General features: G+C 35.6%; 2 protein-coding genes across 5 annotated transcripts in view; both read left to right on the forward strand.

Moving 5' to 3' along the window:
* Window positions 1-16128, forward strand: part of LOC110372575 (adenosine receptor A2b) — a 58229-nt gene that overhangs the window by 1200 nt on the left and 40901 nt on the right. The window lies entirely within an intron of this gene.
* On the forward strand, window positions 1119-11218 carry LOC110372578 (uncharacterized). 4 transcript variants are annotated; one of them, XR_010276783.1, is made up of 2 exons: window positions 1119-2112; window positions 7674-8813. XR_010276783.1 is itself a non-coding variant. In XM_021329380.3 (2 exons), exon 2 carries the CDS (start codon window positions 6186-6188, stop codon window positions 7224-7226), a length of 1041 nt encoding a protein of 346 aa, XP_021185055.3. In that variant the 5' UTR covers window positions 1773-2112; window positions 6137-6185; the 3' UTR covers window positions 7227-7667. The 4 variants fall into 4 exon arrangements, 3 of the variants coding, with proteins under 3 accessions (XP_021185055.3, XP_021185057.3, XP_063892316.1); XM_021329380.3 differs by lacking the exon at window positions 7674-8813 and adding an exon at window positions 6137-7667 and having other exon boundaries at window positions 1773-2112; XM_021329382.3 differs by lacking the exon at window positions 7674-8813 and adding an exon at window positions 9949-11217 and having other exon boundaries at window positions 1819-2112.

A 16128-nucleotide genomic window follows, 5' to 3' on the forward strand; every position in this document is an offset into this window, starting at 1 on the left:
TTACATATTTGCGGCTCTTACTAAACTAAATAGTAGAGATTTGAATGCATGAATGAATATTTATTTATACGCCGGGTTGAATATTTTCTTATTTACCTACGCACCAGAGCAGGAAAGGTTTTTGTATCTTTAGGTTTTCTAAACACTATAATAGAATTGTTTACAAGATTAAAATTGATTAATGAACGAGCGTAGTTGCAGGATTAAATAGGTACCTTTAATTGATACATATGAATTCTAATAGTAACCGATGGAATTAAAGAAGTTAAGAAGAGGAGCAGGAATCGTTGCCAAGTGGTCTACCAATCCTAAGGCAAAAATATTTCGGTAGGGAGGGGTTATTTGAACATCTCTAGCAGTCTTTACGACAAGTCAAGGTCAAAAAGTCTGACAAGCACCTATGCTAAGAAAGAGGTATCATCAGTTCACTCAACTGCATCGGGTTAAACTGGAAGCCGAACCCAAAACTGTTGGGAAAGGCTGGACAGAAGGATAATTTAAAGTAGTTTATTAACGTAGCACACCACTAAACTACATGCCTATTGTAGATACAAGATTTAACCAACAGGACTCACGTTAGTGAGTAGGTGGTCGTAAATCACACTTGGGTCATACGAAGAAACTTCCTGGTTATGATATAATTTCTCGTATTCAGGTCGTTTGTAACTGAAGTGGCAAACCGAGGTCAAAAGAAGCTGCTACAAATATTTGTGCGAAATCATGGTAAACATACCTTACTTAGGTATATAAGCTTTTATCTTTTTGGTAGCTGTGAATTTATTTTTTCTTGCAAGGAACAAACAACACTGTTTATGACACGCATTGACCTGACTACACCAGATAATAAATTCCTAAACAAAGGGCTTCATTCTTATGACGATATCACTATCGTTTTTATGTATTTCAGTCATATTCATTCGTGACATAGCATATTAAACAGGCTATATATTTGTAAAAAAAATTAGCACTACCTATAGCAATGCAATCCTCATGACAACTAAAAAGAGAAAAAAGATGATGGACCTAATATTGGACCTTGAGGAACGCCCATAAACGTATTTAAGAAAGCTTGAGCTTATTGTCAGTCAGGTGCCTACGAAACGATTGAACGATTACCTACCATTTGAAAACGGTCACATCTCACGGTCACACTTCAATTTTAAGTAGGAAATCATAAGATGATTCCTCCTGCTGCAACTACAAAGGTCTGACCGGTCTTGAACGACTTTTACTGACTAAAACCCATCTCTGTTCTTTCTGGAGCCTTTTGAGTACCAGGATCACGGTAACTGTTTCTAACGATCCCGCAGTCCCGGAGGAAGATTATCCTGATTTAAATGATTGGCAGTCTTCGAGGGATCAGTCAACTAATAGTTTTCTGATTTCACAGCTTATAACGTTTAATTTACCTGACACTACAACTGGGAAAAACTGTAGGTAGTGCAAGGTTCTAATTAATTGTTAGAAAGTAATCTCTTTGGGGAAGGGAAGCAAATATTTTCACATCTGACGTCCACAGATTTTTTATGAAAGATCCTAAAGATCAATTGTAATTTAGGTTTAATTGTAGATTCACAACCTACCGACATGTTTTTGCTTTCTTGATAGATCTTCTTACTTAAAAAAAGGGCGGGATATCTTTGTTACTTATGCCTTTGTTTTTATCAAATGATAACTTTTTATCTCAGCGATGCAGTGAATACATATCTATATATGCAAAAACCTATCTTATACGTGTAATATACCTACCTACCAATACCTACTTATATTTCGTTATCTTATCGGTACCAATGTCCGTACTTGTATGTACATTTTACGAAACTGAAATAATCGATCCTTCCAAACTTATGGGTACAATTTAAACAGTGACGTCTATAATCATATGGAATCATACCTACCTACTATCTATAGATTCGCTGCATTGAACCATAGAGTGCAATTTCGTTTTCCCTGTACTTTGTTTATGCACTCAGAACGTCTGTCTGGGATTGCCCGCCATTGCCCGCCCTGCGACCTTAGTCATGCTTTCGTATTTTTAGTCCTTACGGAAAGTCTACGTTAAATTGTGTTCATTACGGAAGAAACCTTCGACGATCACACTTGGCCCTACATGTACGTATCTTAAAAATAATAGAATTATTGCAACTTGCAATTATCTGTTTGATATTTGTTTGTTATTGTGCTGCCAAAAATGTGCAATGTTTGTGATGGGCGTGTGCAATGTGGCATTTTGTGTTATGATTGGATTTTGGAGATATTTACAATATTATATAAATAGGTAAATGTGAATAGTATCTGCTTTATAACAACGCAGTATACAATGTAAACAAGCTTTTAGTGAAAGTTTTGTGTCATTGAAGTTGACCTTGAGTAAAAATAGTGAGGTAAATGACCTGTGACTATTATCTAATAGAAAAACTAATATTAGAAGTGCATGTTTTCTTATTTTTTTGAATGTGAAATAAATAAATATTCTTATAAACAAGTAGGACTTCACATGTAACTGGAGAGGCAGCCTTCAATTATCTAGTTTAAAAGGTTGTTGTAATATATAATCTTTACATTTATTACAACTGCATGTACTAACTTCTGTAATTGCACAATTTATTTTAAAATTTTGGTGTATCCGATATGGCAATTTCTTTTGTTGTTGTTTAGACTTTTAGTAAATTGTACTATTAACCACAACTGAGAAATCTATAAATTCTTCCTGAAGTATACAAGTTAATACCTATGCAAAGCTTTCTTTTTATTTTTTATACCAAAGCTTTAATGGTAAAAGGTTTCAAGAACAGGTGGACAGCGCACAAAATTTTATATTTTTAACCCTCAATATTGTATGTCACTAAGTTTATCAGGCAACAGCTTTCTGGTCTGTACCTTTTTAAGACTTCTTGATTGGTCTTGAACCACCTACTTAATATTAAACACTATGTACTTAATATTTAATAATTAATTTCTTGTAAGTTAGGTATGTGTTACTTTCAGAGATTGCTCACAGGACTGTGTTAAGATTGTAGTTTTTAATCGCCAGTGGGTGTTTGAATTGTGACTTTTCCTTGATATAGGTACATTTTGTATATGGGAGGGTAAAATACTGATGTTGATTATTTAATTAGTTAAGGATAACTAAAATAATCAAGTGTTATTTGAGTGAAAGTTTATAACACCAATTAATTAGTTATTTACTTGCATTTAATTGTTTACACGAATATCAATAAAAAAAATATTGTTGTCATTCCTGCTTTAAAAATCATAAAAAATATCATTAAATAAATGTGTCAAAAGTACTTTTTCTCAAGTGCATTGAATGAAACCTTAGATGCCTATTTTTGCAAAATTTGCTGTTTTTCTTAATGTGGAGGTAGCAAGCCCCAGTATAGTAGGTACAATTAATTAGTTAAATATTGTAATTATCCAAATTCCAAAACATTATGAATAAAATAACTAAACTGCTCTGCTTCACTTGTTTTTGTTTATTTGACACTTTGACAAGAATTAGGAAATTAGTTAGGGTTGCCAACATTGATACTAGATAATTTTACCATTATTTAAAAAATATGTAAAAAATAACAACGGTATTTTACTTGAGCTTTGTTAAATTCATACTTTTCTTTAAATATAATATGTTTTCGGCATTTAAAAGTTTACTTACATCAAAAATTACTTTGAGGTAACTTATAACCTTGTATTTTTAAGGAGCTTGGTTATAAAAAAAAAATATAATAATTAAATATCATTTGAAGCTTATCACGATTTCAAATGTCTGGAATGGCCTTAAATATTTCATTATCATCTATCATACAGCCTTCGTCGCAATGGTTTGTGGTTAGTATCAAGTTTTATTTAAAGTCGTTGGTCGGGCGATCTTTGCGGTTTCTTGCTTCTCTTTTCCTCATTTTCTAAACATTTGATGGATTACACAATAAGCTTTTGTAAAATCCACCATAATCTTCGTAATAGAACTATAAGGTGTGTCGAAGGGCGAATAGACGATGTTCTATATATTTTATTACGAAAGACAGACACCGATATCTTGTCGCACTTCGAAGAATTCAAATGTAATCAACATTTTGAATTCTTCGAAGTAACGTTGTAACCCAGGTTTTAGCAATAAAATATGATCAACCGCCACTGGGTCATAATAGTTTCTTCTAACATTATTTGCAAATATCTCTCTATGATGGTTACAGAAACATTCGATTATAAGGGCGATAATACAAAATAAAATATTTACCGATTTTATTGAGTAATTGATTTCAAGTAGTAATTAAGCTACTGTTCATGAAAATGAAGGGATTTTTACTATGTGGGTATAAAAGGCACGTTTTTAGTTTCAACCGACTTCCTAATCAGGAGGTTTTTACTTCAGTTGTTATTTTTTAACGGGATGAGTTTGCGTTTTAGTCACATATTTGTATGCTTATCAAGTTATGCAACTAACAGAATCTTTCAGATTTGCTTGTCATCAACAACAGTTTTCTCTCAAACATACCTATACCTATATAATGTGTCTACCACTCGTTAATTTTGATGTATTCATAAAACGGTTCAATGATTTCTGAGAACTGCCATAAGTTTACAATTCATATGGAATTTAATACCCTTAATAGACAATATACCTACTACCTACTTGGTCTATATTAAGAGACACAGTGGATACCTAATAAAAGTAAAAGGAATTGTTGCAACAAAATTTTTACCAGATGCTTCCCGAGTATTTTACTACATAGTAGTACAGTATTATTTTACCTTATAAACTTCGGCATGCAGGGAAATAAATCAATGATTGTAACCGAACATGACAACCGCCATACTTTTGAAGAAAAAATATCTTGTATTTGTTGATGGGCGCCAAAACTCCTGCCATACTGTGCCAGTAGATCGATGGGAAACCATCAATGCTTTGTTTGCGTTACCGTTTATTATACCAGCCATAAATTAGAGTGGCTCATAGTTCATAGTGCCGAAGCAGTATGTTATTAAAACGTGCTTTATAGTCGGAAGCCAGTAAGTCTAACAATCAGTCTTACTTAGGGGTATTGGATTGCCCGGGTAACTGGGTTAAAGAGATCAGATAAGCAGTCCTTGTAAAACACTGGTACTCAGTGGAAGCCGAGCCCAACATAGTTAGTCAGACCAGGGCAAGGAGTAAGAGAGAAGCCAAAACCACAAATTAAGTAGGTACTAAACGGTGCCAAAACATCATAAATTCCGATCCGAACGTCATTATTTTCACGTAATAACGGTGATCATGCAGTGTCATATTAGGCAAAATGACCTTGACTAGAATTTTCCTCCCGTTCATTGTCATGAGAATGAGAAGTGTATCCTTGAAGCAACTTGATACTTTAACAGGGCTGTTGACTGTACTTATCTAATAACTATCAAACCTAATAGGGATTACCATTGTGATGATCATGACCTTCATAGTGCGACAGTAACGAGATATTTAATATGATTGCATGATCCATATTTCATACCTACCTGCGATGGCATTAATTATGGTCATGAGTATTTTTCAACCATTTAAATTAATACTCTTGTAAATACTGAAGGAAAAGTATATAACGTATCTTAATACCCGATACAAAAGTTTGTTTGTTAAAAATAACTCACGCATTGATCGTTTCACTAAACGTAGTTTCAATGTGTCAGTGTCAGACTGTCTGTGCATGGTAAGTGCTTAGAACATAACTGGGTGCACATTCGGCATTCCTACATATTGTCCCACCGCCCGGGGTCACGCTGAACATACTTACCTACTTACCACAATTGCTTCCTCTAACATAAAAAAATATTTATTGCAATAATTATGTACATTAATTTTCGAGCTACTTCTTAACCAGAGCCGGTCCTACCAGAGTAAGGAGGTGCAAGATGCCAAATTGACGTTAAAAAAATGCGCGCCAAGTCAAAATTACCTACTGCAAATACATGTTCGCTGTTCTATTCTATGTATTTCATTTGGTGTTTCTTCGGCTCATTTCGGGACCCCCTCATACATGGCCGCTGGTGCTATCGTACCTAGGGCCGGCCCTGTTCTGTTATCATCATGAGACTAATATTTAAGTAAGTGGATTTTATTTCCTAAATCAGTTGTCATTCTATTCATATAGGATTTTTCATTTCATAGATTCATTTCCGGAATTTCCCTTGCACCGTGCCTACGTGGTGATCAAGCAATGTTTTTTCCTGAGCTGCGTCGGTCGCGCGCCAGATCCTCTTCCTTACGCTCTATGAACATAGTCCACTGGATACTAGTTTATATGTTCATAATCAATGTTGTTGTATTTGCGGGAGGATCACGTGGGGGTGGTGGAGGAGGGTCGCGAGGTGGCGGAGGATCACATGGACTTGGTGGATCTCGTGGAAGTTCCCTGAGTGGATCTCGCAGCAGCCTTAGTTCAGGATCGCGCGTGCTTCTGTATGGAAAATCTTTTGGAGGATCATTTAGAACATACGATCAAGGACATCAAGAATCACATGAAGAATCGCATGCTCATGAACCCCCTTCTTACTCTCACTCGACTAAGCGCCTCACTCACTTTGATTACCATCCACCCGACATCATAAGCTTTACATGTCGTAACTGCAGTTCCTCCGAACTGTATCCAGTATACAACGACAAGCTACCGAGTTATGTATTCGCTTGCAAAGAATCATTTTGTAAATACAGGGAGCTACTCGCCGGCCTCTCTCTGTATAATTTAGCACGTACGACTGTGTTTATTGGGGAATACTCGCGTCTCTATATGCCTCGATCGAATGAAAGGTGTTCTCTTCAAATCGTCGAACTGGTCGAACCTTCACACGTTGAAGAGACTGAGTTTCCGTGCTTTATGATCTCAACATTTTTAAAACCAGAAACAATGAGCCAAATTGACAACTCGGATTCGATTGACGTAACTTCGTTACAGATTGATGTGTCACCATTTTTAGAGGACTTCTATTATTTTGCTTTAGAAGTGACTGATCAGGAGTGCGTGGTATCGCATGATAATAATGAGTTATTTCATGTTCCTTGTAAACTGTTGATGAAGTATGCGAATACTGTGACAGAATACGGCGTCCCTGCATACTTTTGGTTTCCTGCATTGGTGGCTTGTATTATAGGTGCGTGTGTTGCCTATTGTCGTTATGCCGAATGTAAAGCTAAAAAGAATAAGAAGAAGGAAGTTGTCCAGGAAGATGTTCCTCTGAATGGCCTGGTTGCGCCAGAATAACGTTTGCCAATTAAAGTGAAAACCATTTACATACTTTTTTTTTTAATCAGCTGTTATACATGATGTATTACAATTATAGGTATTATCTGAATCAAGCTGTATAAAATCGATAACCATAAATTGGATGCATTATGATGACATGTTGTGGAACTTATATTTTTATAATTTTGTTCGCATTATGTTCTTGTAGTCTATGGCTATATTTTAAATAATGGTAGTTGGCTACATTCGGATAAACTGTCCACTATCGTTGTCCACCCTGTCCTTCGAACACTCTTACCATAAATTACTGCAATTGTTTCCCACTAAAATCTTATCTTCGCGACCTGGCCTTTTAGGATATTTTCTTGCTGCTTCACGCTAGAACATCAGGAAGCTAGAATTTGATGTTGGTAATTTTTAAGCTTCACTCGCCTTTAATTTCATACGTAACTTGTCATTTCATAGATTCTACTTCAACCATTCCTGGGCTTTCACTTGCACCAACAAGTCGACGTGGTCAAGCAATCTCTTCTCTGCTCTCGGTCCGGTTTCGGAGTAACCCGCCGCGACCTGTCCCTTGCACTCCATGAACAGGATCCACTGGATAATAGTTTACATGTTCATAATCAATGTTTGTGTAACTGCAAAAGGTGGACGCGGTGGTGGTGGAGGAGGGTCACGAGGTGGCGGGCGGGCACGTGGAGGAGGAGGACGCTTTCGTGCCCATTCACCTGGAGGGTCTCTTAGCGGATCTCGAAGCAGATTACGTGCAGGATCGCGTGTGCTTATTTTTGGAAGACCTATTGCAGGGTCACATGGAGAAGATTATTATGAGTCGCATGAAGAATCGCATACTCATGAGCCCCCTTCCTATTCTCATCTGACTAAAAGCCTCACCCATTTCACGTACCACCCACCCGAGTACATAAACTTCACATGTCACAACTGCTCTTCCTCTGTACTTTATCCAGTATACAAGCCGATGCTACCGAGTTATGTGTTTGCTTGCAAAGAATCTCGCAGTAGATACAGGGACGTACTCGCGGGCCTCTGTCTGTACAACCTAGCTCGTACCACTTTAACTGTCGGGAACTATTCGCGTCACTACATGCCTCGATCCAGTGAAAGTTGTTCTCTTCAAATCATCGAATTTTCACACTTTGAAGAAATTGAATTTCCATGTTTTATGATCTCAACATTTATTGAACCAGCACCAACGACGAATGTGAACGATTCTAGTCTGATTGACATATCGTTGTTACAAATTGATGTGTCGCCTTTTCTAATGGATAATAATTCTGCTATAGAGGTGACTAATGAGCAAGAGTGCTTGATATGGTATAACTTAACAATTATTAAAGAGGCACGAGTATATCACTTTCCTTGCGCGTTGTTGAAGGAGTATGCGAATAGTTTGACAGAATCTGGCATACCTGCTTACATATGGCTACCCGTACTAGTGCTTAGTGTTATGGTATCGTGTATAGGTTGTGTGTGGTACCGCGAGAAAAAGGTCAAAGAAGATAATAAGGAGTACGAATCTGTCCAGGAAAACGGTCTTCCAAAATATAATTCTAAAGAAAGTGATACATGAATCTTTTGACGTGTTGGAAATTAAAAATAGCCAGTAAATAAACGGTTGTAGAAAATCTACCAGATTACATTTAAACGTTATGTATGTTTTCTTAAGAAACCTTCAGGATTTACAATACTCTTCCGCCAGCGGTATATTCTAGTCACTAAAACTTTTTGTAACCAATTTTCTGGTAGTTTATATAAAACACTATGTTATACCTAAGCGTACCTAATATTCAAAATCAAAATCAAAATCAATCAAAATCAAAAATCGTTTATTCAAACTTGGCTGCAAGACAGCACTTTTTGAACGTCAGGAATTAACAATAGACAGCCCCCAAAACGCCCACCCTTCACCACTTCCTATGTGTTCCTATTCCTATTCCTTATATATTCCTATTTGAGGCTTTTATGTTATAAGTCTGAATAATGTGTAAGAACAACCTAATTATTTTGTTTTATCGTAAATCAATAGTAAAATAATATGGCGGCTGTTGGTATGGCTATGAAAAGTATCTAAAATGAATTTATAATTTTCCCCTTCTGCCACTCCAGACTGATAAAAATATTTTCTTAATGTAATAAAAATATACTTAAGACTATTACTTATATAATAAATTACTTAATTAATGACTTATATTTACAAAATATAATTATAGATTTTAGTGTTTAATTACTAACTATGTGTCTACTGGTCTATGTGTGGTTATTTAGATTAAGAGAGCTATATCCATGTTTAAATCGTGATCTACGCTTATTTCTTTTTATTAGACATGTTACAGTTTATATTTAAAAATGTGTTACTTATTAGAGTCTCAATATGTTACCTATATAAAAACTTTGTAATTTAGTAAATAAAATATTAAATAAAATCATCGTTTTAGACTTTCATAATGACCTTGATACCGCAGTCATTTAGGTAGGTACATTTTTTTTATATTGATCCTAACCCTTTTTTTAAACAATGTAGGCCCACTACTTTCCATACACTTATTTAAATAATCCTCAATCGTCCTGCACAATAATTGGAACACACACTAACATTAGTTTTTTTTTGCTGATTCCCGTTAGATCATCATCATTACAAGACATCTAGACCTGGTAGTTAGTGACTTATCTGCACATTAGTTGCCATTCATTTTACACGTAACCTTTCATTTCTTAGATTCATACACGGGCTTTCACCCCTATGTTATGTCGAGGGGCGACAGACTGGCGCCAGCAAGTCTACGTGGCCGCCAAGCCATCTCGTCTCCCGAGCGGCGGCAGTCGCGCGCCGGGATCCGATCCTTACGTACTATGAACATAATCCACGGGATATTTGTTTACATGTACGTGATCAATGTCTGTGTACATGCAAGAGGAGGCCACGGAGGAGGACATGGAGGCTCACACGGCCACGGCGGCCACGGTGGCCATGGAGGATATCACAGTCATGGATCCTCTCATCATTACGTGACTAAGAGCCACACCCACTACACGTACCATCCACCTAACCACATAATGTTCACGTGTCGCACCTGCTCGTCCACGGAACTGTATCCTGTGTACAGGCCTCTACCACCGACTTATGTGTACACCTATAAAGATTCAGACAGCAGGTTCAGGGACGTGCTCACCGGGCTCTCTCTTTACAACCTAGGACGTTCGTCTGCCACTGGATCGAGCTACGCGCATCACTACACGCCTCGATCTGAAGAAAAGTGTTCTCTACAAATTATTGAACGGTCACACTTCGAAGAAACAGAGTTCCCGTGTTTTATGATTTCAACATTTATTGAAACTGAACCAGAAGCTACGAATACATTGAACGATCCCGGTCAGGTTGATATATCCTCGTCAAAGATAGATGTGGAGCCATTTGTAAAGGATCAAGGGCCTGCACTACAGGTGACGAATGACCAAGAGTGTGTGTTATGGCATAACTTAACGATGCATAAAGAGAGGAATCATGTTCCTTGTGCGCTGTTGAAGGAATACGCGGACACAGTGAGACAGGCTGGCGTGCCTGCTTACATTTGGGTACCAATATTATTGACCATTATTATCTCTGTTTACTTCTGTTGTTTGTGTTATTGTAAGAAAAAGGAAAAGGACAAGGAGAAAGAAGCCGTCAATGAGGTAATTCCTCTTAATGGGTTGTATGTGCCAGAATATCGTTCTAATTAAAGTGAATAATATCTGCTTTATACATTAACCATATTCTTTGCAACAGCTTTTAAATGTTAACTCTAATTTGTTGCCTAACTGCGGATTTCAATAACCAATTATAGATTTAACTTATATGCAGCTAATGGCAAATTCGGATAGCCTGGTTATTGCAATACACAGTAGGTAAGTACCTCATTCCATAATTGATACATCCATAATAATATTATTCAATGTACCTACTTATCTGTAACTTACGCACAATTTACACGTGTATATAAAACTATTGTAGTATGTATAGTGCCCATACTCCTTACCTTACTTACCTACTTTAATGTTTGTACTGAAAATGAAATATAGACTGAATAATAAGAACAATAACATAATGTAAGATTAATTTATTATTTATTTTTGCCTCATGGAATTGCATTTAGATAATTTTGTGTCATGGCTATTTGTAATCAGCCCGCCAAGTTTTTGTCTTATGAAAAAGCCACATTTTAAAATGTATTAAACAATTTTAAAGAAGTCTGCCGTTTGTTTTAATATTAATGATCATACAAACCTATGTAGGTAAGAGCATAGCATGTGTCTATTCAGCAATATTCTGTCAGTTTATTTCACAGATCATTTTATTTTATTTTATTTCAATTAAATGTAAAAGTGGTCTTAAATCGCTAAACATACGACAGGTTTGTAGCAATCAATTGCCTACTAGGATCTGATTCCATGAAAGTAACACGAGATAAAATGATCAATGTAGTTGGGGACTCCGATATTGATCGCCAGATGAAAAACTGTTTTTTATATAGGAAATTAAAGCGAGGGCTAGCCCGGGCATCAAATATTCAAGTAGTACAATATCTTTGGTGTCAACGGCCGTTTTACTAACGTTACATTTTGTAATAATCGGATGTAATAAATTACCATAGATGTAGATAATCCATATCGTATGATAGACACTTTTCCTATTGCGTCATTTTAGCTGTTTGTGTTACTACAAATTCACTTATGTACCTATGTGCGATGCTCGTTTCATAGACATGATCTCAATGTCTCGGCGACAACGCTCAGGAAATCATTCATCGTGATATCTAGCAGTTAGCAGGAAGAGCGCGCTTTGTAGGAGTCGCGCATTGTCCGAGCGGGAACTCCGTGCGGCCACGCATGTATGCTGTCCACGAACACTCATGACATAACCTGTGATTGGTTTCGAACAATATAATGACGATATTCCGACACGCATTAGTCTTTATTAATATTGGTTTTGAAGCGAAATTGTTATAAAGGACGTGTTTGCGTTGGTGTTAGAGTTAATTGGTTGTCGAACATGGAAATCCGAACCATGTTGGTAAATGTTCATTATTGTTTTTGGAATGTGTAATTTGAAGTCTGGAATTAGCCTAATTTTTTTCGTCATTTTCACTTTTTCTCTCTTGCCAGTAACCAAATTATTCAAAAATAAATTGAGTAGGTACCTACATAAATATTTATACATGTAAATCTATTTAAATAGGTACCGTACCTATTAAAAATGTATGGGGTAACATTTGAGATATTACAATTACTGTATAGGCAAATAAACAGCCTTAGTGCCTATCTTCTATTTCATGTTGTGGAGACTACAATGTTTATTGAAAGAAAATAATGAATAGATCTTACCGCGTTTACACAAGCATTTTGCACACCGTTCCGTCGGAAGCCATTCTGTAACCCTGTGAATTGATTTACTTTGAATCAAGAATTTCGAAGGAATTCCGATGTCTACAATATATTGTTTTAATGCAAATATGATCAGATTTATGGCTTACAGCTTTGTGTTAAGTGATTTTTGAGAAAAGTTGTGCATTTTCCCAATAACACTTGGGTAACTGCGTCGTGGAATTTTTCTTAGGTCTTGAATTACAAACCCTAAATGTTCTCTTGTATATATATAAGTACATAGCTTTTGCGTTGTAATTAACTGTAATGAATAGAATTTGTATAGGTATAATAAAATATGGGTGTAGATAGGTTACTTTATCGCACGTGGCTCAATATTTATTAGTTAATGCTATTTGCCAAAACATGCTAGTAAAATATTTGGAGTTTAGGCACATGATATACGTTTATACATACCGATACTATATACAAGATGTCGGTATAGTTATTATGAAGCGAAACCAAATAATCTGTCGAAAATGTTTAGTTTTTTGTGTTCGATATACATACTATATGATGATATACTTACATCAACAAATACGTATATATGTAGGTAAATAAATGTCATTTTATACCATCCAGCTGCAGCCGCAAAAAAACAATGACAAATCCTTAATTTCCTCGTTGTTGCCAAATATGACCTACATATAACTGAAAAAATAAAGATAATGATAGAGGCACATGTTGGCATCAAATATAACGCCGATCTTATTACATAAAAATAACAAGTAACGCGAGTCACGGTGATTTAGCGACCGAAATTGATTCCTCGCTCAAAAACATATTTTTAACAGATTAACCAACAATAGAAGGGGCAATTTTGGAGCAACTGCGCCAATATCCAGAAAGTATTATCTATACATAGTTGGGAAAAGGGTGGACAGATGAATTTGCATTTTGATTTCATTGGCATTTTAGGTTTCAGACATGACACACAAATAGGTATGGAACCCAACTTAATAGTGAACGGAGTCATCCTCCCATGTAAGAGTAGGTTCCGCAGAGTAGGTATAGCAGACTGCACCAAAGAACCAGACGAGACCAGATATCATCTGCCCAGATATCATATTGGGAAAGGTTTTCAGTCTTACCGGATGCAGCGTTTTGGTGACTGGCTTTTTCTGGTTTCACCATTTGACTAACGCCCATCAGTTTTGTATTACAAGAAAAGCATTCTCTGATAAAATGGGAAAAATCAATAAATAATGGATTGTGGAATATTTTGACCGATGCAATATTCTAAACACAATGTAGTGTAAATAATCTTCAATAATATATCAGTGCTTCCTTGATACAATGCATTCATTGTTTAGTATCTCTGTATTTCTGAACGTGATGCGGATCTTTCAATCCGTCATGTCATGTTTGACTTATAAAATTAAAATAGTAAGAGCTGAATTTATTCTATACTTTAATTTACATCGTTTTTTTTTATTTTGTTTCATAAATTTTCCCCCTGTGTCGTCACTCTCATTCTCACGGCAGATATTGCCGTTAATTGTGACAGATTACCATAAAAAAGGATTTACCTACCTAAACCTAGCATTTGCAAATGAGCATAATTGTCATCTTTAAAGCAATAGTAATCCAATAGCACAGTGACAAACAATATTTTTATGAATGAAACTCAGAAAAAAAACATATTGAAGATAATTTACAGTATTCCGAAATAAACTCAAGATTTTATAAATACAATTTATCGCCGTCTGTCCTTTAGGCAATAAAATGCTACAAAATGACCCAGTGGCACATTCTTAAATTAATTCACAAGGTGACATTGCTGGCACTTATTTAGGTAAGAAGGCACTTATTTAAGTAGCTTAAAAACTTTTTTACAACAGAAATAAAATCTAAAAAGGTACTTACTTGAATGGTGACAAGTTGGTTTGTTTGGACGCGCTAATATCAGGCACTTGTGGATCGGTTTGAAGCATTCCTTCAGTGTACTTTTTTCTGTACTTGTACTAAAATGCCTAATGAGTGTTCTAAGCCTAACTACCTCTATTCAAGGAACTTCATCTCATCGTATCCGTCTCTATTCATATTGTAGGCGTGTAACTTGAAAGCGTTATTTTAGTTGAATTAATATAACACTCGATTTTCCATTTATTTCTATTCACTTTGTAGAACGTCATCGCCTACAGATTTCTAAGAACATTCAGTGGATTTATTGTTCCGAAGAAACATCCGTTTCATGCTCGATTTATCTAAAATTAGTTTTTAATCCAACAATACGTTTCTTCCTACTTTGTGTCGGATTTGTAGATTGATACGCAACGATTTTTAAAAAGCAAAACTCTCTGGTGTTTGATTTTGAAGCTTTAGATAATTCAATTTTAATAATTAAGTGTAAGCATGTTTAACATGCAGAATATTATGTTCCTTATACCGTAACATCTTACACACTTGGTTTAATTCATCTTATGTTGATCACCGAAATAACGAATCAAAGCTTTATTAATTATTCAGACAAATCAATCCTTCGAAATCTCATATTCATCAAGTACTCTATTACAGGAAAAAAGATTATCTATTTTCGAGTATGTTGTGTACAATGATTATGTATTTTGTGTCTGACTCAACTCACACTACAAATACGTGGACAATTGGTATCAATGTATGGATTACCCACGGGGAAGTTGCCCAGCAGTGATTAACATTGCGTGTATGTGACGTCACTTATCATTGTAATATAGTAAACCATATTGTTTGGCAGACACTGGTAATGATCCACTATCAACGTATCAGTCCGCTACCGTAATCCGTGGGCAAATTGATAAAGCCTTTGATTTTAATATAGACTCAAACAGTCGGATTGCGGGTGTGACGTAATTTTGGATATGACTAATCGTCGTTGATAACCTAAATCTGAGCTTTTTATTATAGGTTTATTTTGTCACGCACGACAGAGCATTAGTAGTATTTTATGAACAATAAAATCTGTTACTATTTATAAGCCTGAACTATAAACATTATCTATCTACTTCACTAATCGGATAACTGTATAACTTCGTCCTGTAGTGAACAGTGGAACTTATAAAAATAACTGTATTTTCAGGATAAGAAAAAGAATAACTGTCTTGGATTTGTCTTTTTCCTATTCTCTAATAGTTACATTCTGTTGTTTATATGGCACTTCAATTTGAATGTAATCTGAATGGTTTCTTTGGTGATTTAGATTATCTCTCACTGAAGGTGTAAAGTTTCTCTATTTTGTTTTAAGAGCATTTTCTATTGCCAGTCAGCTTTGTAAATAAACGGATCCCTTCACAGATACTCCAAGGAGGTTGAGAGCTTTTTCTTCGTCCTAATTATGTGAAAAACAAAACCTCTTTTTTAACAACTGCAGTATCCTGTGTTAAAAAGAAACCTGTTCTTATTTATCTCAGCTGTGTTGTTTATGTAAAAGAACCTGAAGAAAACAGGTGTATACAACTGACAGTAATAGCTAAATTGTCCTCGTGTTTCTTAATTAGCTCCATCTAATTAGCGTAAA

The sequence above is a fragment of the Helicoverpa armigera genome, chromosome 9, assembly GCF_030705265.1.
Source record: "Helicoverpa armigera isolate CAAS_96S chromosome 9, ASM3070526v1, whole genome shotgun sequence".
NCBI classification, from domain to species: domain Eukaryota; kingdom Metazoa; phylum Arthropoda; class Insecta; order Lepidoptera; family Noctuidae; genus Helicoverpa; species Helicoverpa armigera.

Coding starts and splice junctions, on each gene's coding strand:
- LOC110372578 (XM_021329380.3), top strand. CDS start 6,186: ATGTTTTTTCCTGAGCTGCGTCGGTCGCGCGCCAGATCCTCTTCCTTA.